We start from the raw sequence: 11,280 nt of genomic DNA, 5'->3' as shown, positions 1-11,280 counted from the left end.
AAGAACGACGAATCTTCTCATGAATGCATGGTTTCGAGCAGTTACTGAAAAAATAATTAATGGCGTAGGTCATGAAAAATTTAAAGTGAAATCATTAGAAATGATGAATTTTTATAGGTAAATTTGTACTGAATTTCTTTCCTAGGAGTTTAGCGTGCGAGGCATATACATATTAAATCTGCACGTTAACAGTACTGGAATGCCATACTTTGTACAAACTTTACCATACAGACTTCCTTAATCGTGAATTTCGTCATTCTTTGCGGCAAATGCTACCACTTCGCCGGGTAATATTGAAATTAGAAATATATTATTGGGGCTGCATAATCGATAACGAATTAACACCGCATTTAGGCAGCATTAATATCTATTATATTATAGTTATATTAATTAATTAATTATTATTATCATCGCAGTTTTTATTTTTATCGCGAAAAAAATCGTAATATGTTATTTGTAATTATTTTTAATAATCGAGAAAATGATGAACGATTCGGGCATCGTTCCGAGAGGTTAAAAACTACAGAATTTCCACAAGAGTCAGCGTACAATTTTCTGTTGATAGAAGTGTTTAGAAAGAAACTTTTGTACAATAATATTATCGACAACGTTGAGTCGAGCGATCGTAGGATTTAAAACACTTTTTGAAATAAGTAATTTTGTACCATAATTTAATAAATCAGTATTTCAAAGATGATTCTGGGAGACTAGAACGTTTTGAAGAAATTTGAAAGATTATTTAAGAAACAAAGTTAGCTTTCTTACGTATAAGTATCTTCTATGCGAGAGAGTGGTTTTGACTCCAAAGTCGGCTTTTGAAGAAAAAGTATTATTATTTTTAAGAAGAGTTTCACTCTTTAATATCTCGTTCAAGTTTTTCAGTTTTGTTTTTTCCTAACTTTTCCTTTTGTTTTCAATTGAATTTCTTTGCCTGTCGGAACGAACCAGAAATCGACAATCGAGATATGTCAATTGGTATTTAGGGCTGATCGCAGATCGAGAGCTTTTTCGTTTCGTGTCTAATTGAAGGGGTTGAAATCCTATTTCAGACGCATCGAAAAGTTCGTCAACGTTCTTGGAACAGTTTTTTAAGCATGCATGTAATCAAGATTAATGTTTCTGAAATGTTATGCATGGAGAATACTTTAATTCAAACTTGTATTTTTTTAAATCAAAAAATGTATAGTTCAGCGGATTTCTTGATGCGTATGAAGGTCAACTTTTAGACCCAAGATCGCCATGTGAAATTGATTAAGGAAAGAAGAGAAACAGTGACGTTTTTATACATGCATTTTTTACAACATGTGCATTTCTCATGCATTCAGATGAATCGCATTTTAACCTCTTTTTGTATTCAGATTGAACGAAAAAACTATTTATACGAAAAAAAAGCAATTATTTTTGTGAGGGAAACAACTATCGAATTTTTTGCGGGTATTAATTTTAATTTTTAAAAAGAAAAAAAGAAATAAAAATTAATAAATGTTCTGCTCTACATAGAACCCGAGACAAAAAGAGGTTAACAGGCAGTTATATATATTATGCGTATACAGGTTATTTTATAAATAACATATAATAATATAATAGTCAATTTTGCAACTGGTTCTGCGGAGAAAATTTCCTATCAACATATCTATGTATGTAATTCAACAGTTAAGACCTATGAAAATAGACAAAATTTGTAATTTTGATTAACAGTGTATTCTTAGCTACTCAGTTGTAAGTGGACAGCAACTGTTTATGTAAATATAAATTTTTACTAAATTATTTAGAACGGCATATCAGACAAGAGTTTGTTTATGCAACTATGAGTTCTATCAGATTCTAAATAAAATAAAAACCTTATTATACTGCATTAAATTTGTTAGTACTCTTGAGTTTTAAGCAGATGTGGATAGACATTTTCTATATAGAATCACCCTCAAGATCGACTGTTACATTATTATACATTGATTATGAAACACCCTGTGCATGTAAACATTTACATATACAGAGTAGCCTATAAAGTATGCCACATCCAGGGAACAAGACGTAAAAATGAAATTCTCTCTTTTTTTTGTATGATCAGTTTTTATTTCATGAGTTACCAAACATCGAGACCGAATAATTGTCAAGAAGATCTTAATATTATACAAAATAAACTTAGTATCTTAATATTGTCATACAAAAACATGGAGACGTTTTATGATTTCTATAGAGAAATAAAAAAGTTTTCTGGATGCAACACGCCTTATTGTACACTCTCTTTATATATATACATATATATGTATGTGTATGTGTGTATATATATATGTATACACACATATATATCAGGGTTATAATATTTTTTGATACGACTAAGTGATTGTACATGGACGAAACTGGCCTGTTTTTTACATTAAACAGCTTTCTAGTGATTTTTTAGGCGGGCTTTTCAAATTCGCGATTGAATTGCCACTTAACAAAATCGTGGACTATTATTTTCTCCACGCAATTATTATAATTAAATTACAATAATCTTTGCAAGAAACTTAATAAATGTTACATACACTTTCGACAGATTTAGTTAGTAAGAAATAAATTATAATTTCATAAATAAAAAACGATACTGTAATGAATTGTGTCTGTCAAAAAGAATGGAGTCAGTGATGCGATGTATAAATTTGTTGTATGTCAAGTGGTGGATCACTGATTTTCATAATTAAATACACTTTTTTGAATGGACACTGAAGATACATAACCACAACAATCCTTCTTAAAGAATGATGTTTTTCAGAGTTAGAAAATCTGACCTCTTAGTTTTGTTCACTTTAAAGTATTAGAAAAACCTTCTTATCGACTTCATAATACAAGAATTAATTCCAATAAAACCATGAATTTCTAAAGTCTTTGAATAAAATCATATTTATAGGAAAGTACAGTGAGGAGTATGTAAAAAGCTAAATTAAATACACTATTTATCCTATTCATAGTGAAAAATCAATAAAATTAATTTCTTAATTGCAGGGTTAAGCAAAATAAGAGTTTTTTTTCGTAGAGTTTACAAACTTACAAATTACTGTAAAATCCTCATTTTAAATAGTAAAGGTTTCTCCAGAATGGAATCAGTAATAATCTGTTACCTCTTTTTAATCTTCTGACAATGCTTGTTTCTGTTACAAACCTATTATTTATTCGTAAAGGTGCTTAGTTGCATATTAATTTAAGGCATGCACTTTTTTGGTCATTAAAAATCTACCACTTCATATGCAACAATTTATTAGTAAAGTGGAATTGATACTTGATCGTATTTTTGTTTGTACCCTGTTTGGGTACGAGAATGTAGAACATTGATCCAAGTCTTAAGATTTTTAATAACGTGTACAAAACTGAAACACCGTCGGAACATACACAACTTTCTCTCAAAGGTATTCCTTTCATTTCTGGAAATTTGGATGATTGTAAAAAATATATTTCGTGAGTTACGATTTATAACGTATTATTATAGCAACTATATGTGGTATAATTAATTCACGCAGTAGTGTGAAATGAACTTAAAAGCGATGTATATCTTAAATGCATTCACAATTGAAATTATTTACTCGGATTACTTTTTCAGCTACTGCAAATTTATATTGATAGCAATAAAAACAAATTTCTACCCCTGGAACTCTTTTCTGCAAAATTTCAATAAATATACGTATACACGTACGCCTTGCAAAGTGGACTATAACGCGGCCATAAATTACTTACAATTTAATATACTTATTTTTTTATTTAACCGATAAGTCGAGATAATTTTAATTTCATGTTTTTGATATAGTTCCTAGCTTACGTAGTGATGCAGTAAAACGATGAACAGCTTAATTGACTTGGATTTTACCACAATTGACTTTTGTCTAAAGTCTGAAGGTATTGAAAGAATTCATTTCATATGCATATATAATTCAATCTAAAACATGCTATTTATTTTTGGATGTAAGAAGAAAATATTTTATTGAAGCAACAGAAACCAGAAAAGCTCGGCAAAGTTATTGATTTTATAGTTTTAGAATGGACATATTTTTTATAAGCCATCCAAAATTTCTGTAAACAAAAAAGGGAATCTACACCTTGCGTTGTTCGCAAATCGATGTGAATTTGTAAATAGGCGCTAAATGCGTTTAGCTTCGATTTTGGTAAGTTTTGCTTAAGCTTAAGCGATCATCTCTTCTCTTACAAATATAAATTCCAACGGGGTTGAAAAGAATTTATATGAATACTATAAATGAACTGAAATAAGTAACTAAAAGGAGGAAAGAAATAAGAGAGAGATGGAGAAGTTGAATAAGATTTGTTTGACCATCGAAATGGGAAACTTTTTTGATACTACATTTTATACAGGCATAAATCGAACATTACTGACACTACGGTATGTTGAGAGGAAGGCATAATAAATGCTGAAAAGTGGATGGCAGATATATTGTTACTCGGTCAGTGATTTTCAATCGGTTATTTATTTAGTGATCAATAAATGTATAATATAATATGATCTATTGCAATAACCTTTTTTTAGTTGATTTAGTAATTAGAAAATTATTACATACGTCTTATTTGTTATTCTAATATTAACCAATACATAAGTAAATACTATAATATCATTGAATTGAAAAAAATTCAAGGAAATTTATAACTGAAATGCGAAATTTTTCTTCATATATAATTTCAGATGGTCGATCTCATTAGCAACATCCATATGTACTAAAAATGGTTACCTTTACCTGTATTTAATAAAAGCATTGATAAAATAAAAATTTATTACATTATGATGTACATAATTTAATCATACAAAATATTTTTCGCAACGTTGAACTGTAAAATGCTTGTCATTGACCTTAAAAACGGGCAAAGATTGAACACCACTGAACCAATACAATTCGTATTTTAATTCATTCCAATTTGTTTCTTCCTAATTTCTTCCAATTGTCGCTTCAATCCTGGACTGGCATTGTCCAACGGAGTCTTCTTCTCTTTGTTTCGTAAATATAAATCCGCACCATGTTCAAGCAACACTTTCGCTTCGTCGACGCGATCTTCTTCACATGCTAAGTGTAATGCAGTATTAGCGTCGTAATCTCTGCTATCTGTAAACAAGTAAAGCCATTTCTAAGGAAAGAAATAATAATTACGAATTTGATATCAAGAAAGGTATGTGTATGTTTTTGAAAAAAAATTTCAACATTTTATGAATGTGGTCTATGTAGAATTACTTTTTACAAAAATTGATTCTTTTTTTTTAAACTGTAAACTCCATTTTTTGAAATATATGTGTAGGTGATTCATAAATGCATATCAATACTTCAGAGTTCACGGGGTAAATCTACACACTAATGTAAGTAAACATTCATCATGTGTCATATACAGGGTGTCCGTGCTAACAGTGAACAGTCCATTATTTCCTAAACTATTTGAAATTCTAGAAAACTGTACGTAAAAGTGAATGACACAAGGCGATTAATTAACGGGCTATGGGCGATTTTTTTTTAAAAGTCTAATAGGGTGAACTTTTAACCGGAATTAAAATATTTCGGAGCGAGACGGTAGACTTGAGACTCTCGTTTGAATTTTGTGTTTGCGCCTAAACATGGCTCCTTTGAAGAATATTGAAATTTGAGAAAAGGCTATGTTTTATAAAAATAATTCATAATATTCTTACCATTCCAATTTACAATGTTTATAAACAAACAATATTAAATATAAAAGAGTACTCACCTATTTCTAAATCCTTTCCATGTTCCAAAAGGAGTTTCACAATAGCAACATTGCCTTTTGAGGCAGCCCTGTGCAATGGCGTTGCACCGCGATTATCTGTTATATTAACGTCTGCGTCTTTTTCTAACAATGCAGCGCAAATAGTCTGCCAATTTTTCGATGCTGCATACTGGAGCGCAGAATGGCCAGTTTGTGTAGTAGCATTAACATTTGCACCCTCTTTTAATAAGGTATTAACCACTTTTTCACGTCCAGCCGATGCTGCCAAAATTAGCGGTGTCATCTCCATCTACATATTAAAATTAATATATTTTGTAAACTCAAGTTTATTATCTCAAATAAATTTTACTATTTAAAGTATATGAAAGAAATTCCAGAAAAGACCAAAGGTTAAGACAACACTTTGAAATGTGTGAAAATCAATCTGGCATTTATCCAATCGAATGATGACGTTTACTGCTGATTGTGAGATCTGAAACCACGTCTCGTAACTGCTGCCCAACGAGAACAATAACCAAGGCAGACAAGCTTCTATATATTAATATTTGTAAATTATAGAAATACAGTTTGCTATCACGATTGTTGATCGATCATTCACATTACACTATTCTGTTCGTTAACAAATTAACAATGTGCTCAACTACAGTAGGCAGACATACATAGTACATGAAGAGTGCTCTGCAATAAGTTTGTAACAAAATAAACAAAATAAACGCCCAGGTATTTTACTTGTATTATTACCATGAAGAGAATTGAGGTGCTGAAGAATAAAGCCAGCTCACAGGCAAGATTACGGGAAGCAGCCGACGCAAGGCATTCATTCGTAGATTCGTAGGTGGCCCCAGCCAGAGATGAGCAAATTTTTATTTAAATACAAATTTCAAGTATAGAATAATTTTTTTATTCGACGAATAAATTCTCATCGAATACAAAAATTACACGTTATAACGTTATACTAATAACGAATAAAGATAAATTATCTTTTATTCGATTCGTTATTCAAATAATTTTTTATTTAGGCAATGTCCAACTCTGATCCCAGCAATCCAATAACCTCTGCAAGCAGTAGCTTCGGCTCCCTGACCTCCTCCGGAGAAGCACCATATGCTCTTGCCGAAGATCAGCATCGAGGACATAAGAAGAGAAGGGTCAGCAAGCAGCCCGTCATCACCATTCCGATGGACAGGGACCGTGTCGTGGACGCAATTGTAGAAATGACAATTACGACAGTCGATGCATTCTTCAACAAATATGTCTGTTCGGAACACCTGTGTCAATCACCACCGACCAGGGTACGCAATTTAACAGTACTCTTTTCAATGCACTATGACATACAATTAGTACAAAACACACCCGAACAACACTCTACCATCCAGCGTCGACGAACTCATTGAGAGGTGTCTCCGCACATTAAAGACAGTATTAATGTGCAATAGTAGTATTCCATGGCCGGTATTCCCCCAACGATCATGCTTGGGCTTCAAACGGCGTACAAAGAAGATTTGAAGGCTTCACCTGCCGAACCTTCGGCACAACCTTAAGAATTCCAGGGGACTTTTTCATCCAGCAAGATTCTCCAGCCCATCCATACATCTTCATACAGAAGCACAGAGAATACATGAGATCTATCCGACCAACACGTGGCTCGACGACAGAAATGGGAAAAAGAAGACAACCATCAGTAGATCGGTTGAAGCCGGTGTTTATAGCCAAAACCGATATTGCTCAAGACGACACAATTACAGCAAATTGATATTATACATCATCATCAACAAGGCGGCACGGATAGACTAGGGTGGGAGTAAATGGTCACAGCCGCGGTGGCCCCTCGTGCTGCTCGCAGGGCGACGGAACTGGGGGTGACACTGGGGGTGTCATTCCTGTCGCGGCCAGTTCAAAGCAGAAGACAGTGTCGGTGGAGGTGGAGGGACGGTTAGATTCCGTCCCTGGGGGGATTTGGCTTCGGGGGAGGTCGAGCGTACTCGCCCCCCCCTCGTAACAAGGTGTGTTCCTCCCCCTTTTGGGGAGGAGCATGGGCAGGGCCGGCTGTAGAAGTCGTATGACATGCAGTACCTACAGCCAGCCTGACGCCAAAAAAAGAAATTTGCTAGTAACTGATCAATCTTACTTCGTTCAAAATAAAAATATTTAATAATTTGCAAACCCACATTTTTAGTAACCTTTAGTAACTTCTTTATAACCTATGTCCTATACGAAAAACGTTTTATAGGTTAGAAACACGTTATAGATATTTTCATTCCAGATATATGACATTTATGACACATTTACGACATTTAAGACACGTGTCACGTCATTATTCGAGGTGATCAAGTTAGCTGAGACACACTGTAGATAGGAAATAGAGGGTAAAAATAGCTCCAAGCAATAAATACAAACTCTACTCGCTGTAAATTGACTTCATTAATACTAAATAAACGCGAAACATAAACAAACTATACGGATTGGCACAACTGATGAAATCTAGTCGTAACTCATGATATACATATGTATCATGTATCTATGACTAGAGATGGCGTGCAAAATCACTAACGGCGATTTATCACAGTGATCGCCGAATCATTATCACACAGTCGTGATTTAACTTCATTCACGACCATGATTGCGATTTTTTTATCTTGAGTGAATTTACTTACTGCGATCGTAAGTCCTTGATCTTTAAACAGAAAAACGTATTCAATATGATTTTACGATGAATTACGTTACTATTTGTGTTTGTAAAAATTAGTAAGAAAAAACAAGAAATTCTAAAAGAATGATTTGCTAGGTAACATGTAGATTATAATTTATAATCATTAATTTATTCATTATTCTTCATTGTTTCTAATTAATCCTTCACTTTATATGGTATAACTCGAATTTTTGGTTCGATGTAGTTAATATAAATGTAAAATATACAGGTTATGAGTCGCGTGTAAAGTACTGTTATGTTTCTCCACCAATTAGAAACGATCACGAAAAATCACGATTCACTGTGAAAAATCACCGTGATTAGGAACGAACGTGATCAAATCACTCGTGATTCGCAAATAGCAGTTCACACCATCTGTATCTATGACACATCGCGTTAATGTTTTGTTTTGATCTGTCAAGTAATAATTAAAGAACTTACATCGTCAGTAGGATCCACGGGTACATCAAGGGATAACAAAAATCTGACCAGGTCATCATGGCCTCCAAGTGCAGCCCAATGTATTAACATACGTCCGTTCTATCGAAAACAAACTTATGAAGAAGGAACATAACCTAGATACATATTTTAATGAAATAAATACGTACGCTGTCCTTCTCTGTCTTCAGTTTCTGATTTTCACTTATAAGACGCATAACATCCGCGGTTTTACCACGATATGCCATATCATGAATTGAATGCTCAGACATTTTCGTCGCTTCTTAGTGTAAATATTTAAGACAAATTATAAATGGTTATGTTTGGACGTGAGAACAACACTTCTTCTATTCTACCACCGGAGGGACAGAAATCATGGTCGTATGTTGTTTGTTTTTCGTTATTTATAATTCAATATTAAATTTTACGTACCTTAAAAATTTTAACTTTTGTTTCATTTAGTAAACAATGTAGGATATGTAAAATTGGGAATTTGACGTACCAACCTATTATCTGTTGCGGTCCCCGCTCATGTCACGTAGCGGTGTATGTCATAAGCTTTACAGGCGCGAAGTTTGAATCGAATAACACATGTAATAGGAAAGGAGGGTAAAGGTGAAGTTGACACTGATTTGAAGAAGTGTGAAATCTGTTAGAGATCCTTTTCATAAATGCATTTCAAGATTATAAAATAATCAATATTCACTTAGAAACGAATGTTTAAACATTTGCCAGTTGCCTTCGCCTCCTATCCTAACGCTCAGAATCATTGCAAATATGTAAATTGCTCGTTATCAATAACCGGGAAGAAACGCATCAACGAATCAGGTTAAATCTTAGAAATTAATAATTATAAGATTGGTCAGTAGTAAGTAAGGACATTTTGTAATTAAACAAAATGATATACGAAGGGAAATGAAAAGACATGCCATTCCACCGACAACGTTGTAATAGAAAGGACGTATAAAAATTACTTTATCAATTAAATTTGTTTTCCTTTAAAATTAGTTAAAAATCGTTTATTTAAATAGTTTAAATATAGTTTTCAAAGTTTTAATTTAAATCTTTATTGTTCTTTATTATTATCGTTATAATTTCCTTTTTATTCAAAATTATCTATAAAACTAACGTGTTTCAAACTTTAATTACTTTGAGACTCAGGATTCCCTGAGGGCCCACGCAACATATCAAAACCTTTTCCATCTGTGTAATATTAATTTTTTATTTTAAAGTTTAATCCCTGTCAGCCAAACCTGCTCTAAACAAATATTACTAGATTCTGTTGTAGACCTGATGTACAGATTTGCTAGAGGATCTGCTGTCAGCAATCTAGCAGCAGAAATACACCAGGCCTAGTGATACGATTTGACGTCAGAAATTGAAGAGACCGGCTAATATTTTGACGTCTGCTTTACATTAGAAATGCAGTAGAACTACGCAATTTACTCTATTACAGATTATAATGACTGCGGGGGTTCCATGACCCCACGCTCTCACCACACGGGGTCCGTGGCGTCACTACAGGGGGTTCTAAGACCCCACATTCTCTCGCACGGGGTTCGTGGCGCCTCCATCGGGGGTTCTATGACCCCACGTTCTCTCCACGCGGGGCCCGTGGCGCCTCCACCGGGGGTTCTATGACCCCACGTTTCACCACACGAGGTCTCCCACGCATGCTCCGGGGGTTCTGTGACCCCACTTTCTTGCACACACGGGGTCTCTTATGGTGGAAGCGCCACTAAATGTCCCATAAATTCTCCATTTTTCAAAATGGCTTGCGTCAATACACGTTTGAAACGTGAACTATCGAAATCTGACTGACACTTGTGCGTGCTTCCGTGAGCAAATTATATAGTAACCCCAACAACAATGGCAGTTTCTGCAGATACTACTGCAGCCCAAGTTTGAAAGACGTAGGCAGTAGTTAGTTTCTGTAGTAACCTGTTGAACCAGACAGCTATAATTAGTATAGGGTTGTACAATATTTATGCTATTATATTTAAGACAATTCGATGAAATGAAGCTTATATTACCTGACGTATGTTTATTGGAATATACATATATACATATAAAGTATAATGATATAAAAGTTTGAAATACAATACGATGCGTTACGGTACAATACGTCTATTCGATTCAATTGCTCCCTTGCGACTACAATCATGCTATCCGCGTTCGGCGCAGTGCGCTAATACGGAGGCCAACGAAATATCGCTGTACCACTTAAAAAAGTTTTACAGTTCCATTTATTATTGTCCTGTGAATATGTTCGTACTTCCAGCAACATTCATATTCCAATCAAAGAATTTACAGAATAAGGAAAAGGAGTCTAAAGTAATTTTCAGTAATTCCATACATCTTTATCTCGAATAATTTTCTAAAACATTCAAAGTACTAGACATTTTTACACTTTGAATCTCATATCGATTTCTAAAATAATCCTA

At 33.8% G+C, this 11,280-nt stretch overlaps 1 protein-coding gene across 3 annotated transcripts; it reads right to left on the bottom strand.

Annotated features, from left to right (window-relative positions):
* Window positions 1–4,754: 4,754 nt before the first annotated feature.
* On the bottom strand, window positions 4,755–9,303 carry LOC107189736 (26S proteasome non-ATPase regulatory subunit 10-like). 3 transcript variants are annotated; one of them, XM_015578344.1, is made up of 5 exons: window positions 9,269–9,303; window positions 9,007–9,188; window positions 8,840–8,938; window positions 5,710–5,998; window positions 4,755–5,081 (listed from the first exon to the last, which is right to left on the bottom strand). In XM_015578344.1, exons 2-5 carry the CDS (start codon window positions 9,106–9,108, stop codon window positions 4,882–4,884), a joined length of 690 nt encoding a protein of 229 aa, XP_015433830.1. In that variant the 5' UTR covers window positions 9,109–9,188; window positions 9,269–9,303; the 3' UTR covers window positions 4,755–4,881. The 3 variants fall into 3 exon arrangements, with proteins under 3 accessions (XP_015433830.1, XP_015433832.1, XP_015433831.1); XM_015578346.1 differs by having other exon boundaries at window positions 9,007–9,183; window positions 9,269–9,278; XM_015578345.1 differs by lacking the exon at window positions 9,269–9,303 and having other exon boundaries at window positions 9,007–9,257.
* Between the last annotated feature and the right edge of the window lie 1,977 nt (window positions 9,304–11,280).

This window comes from Dufourea novaeangliae, unplaced genomic scaffold (genome assembly GCF_001272555.1).
Source record: "Dufourea novaeangliae isolate 0120121106 unplaced genomic scaffold, ASM127255v1 scaffold162, whole genome shotgun sequence".
NCBI classification, from domain to species: Eukaryota; Metazoa; Arthropoda; class Insecta; order Hymenoptera; family Halictidae; genus Dufourea; species Dufourea novaeangliae.
The sequence above is the reverse complement of the archived record's forward strand: the minus strand, read 5'-3'. Positions and strand labels throughout refer to the sequence as shown.

What these genes read in the sequence shown, in the direction of transcription:
- LOC107189736 (XM_015578344.1), bottom strand. Translation starts at nt 9,108, where the DNA reads ATGTCTGAGCATTCAATTCATGATATGGCATATCGTGGTAAAACCGCG. An exon ending in TGAAGACAGAGAAGGACAGC is followed by an intron (nt 8,939 to 9,006) that starts GTACGTATTTAT and finishes TGTTTTCGATAG; the next exon opens with AACGGACGTATGTTAATACA. An exon ending in CCGTGGATCCTACTGACGAT is followed by an intron (nt 5,999 to 8,839) that starts GTAAGTTCTTTA and finishes TTTAATATGTAG; the next exon opens with ATGGAGATGACACCGCTAAT.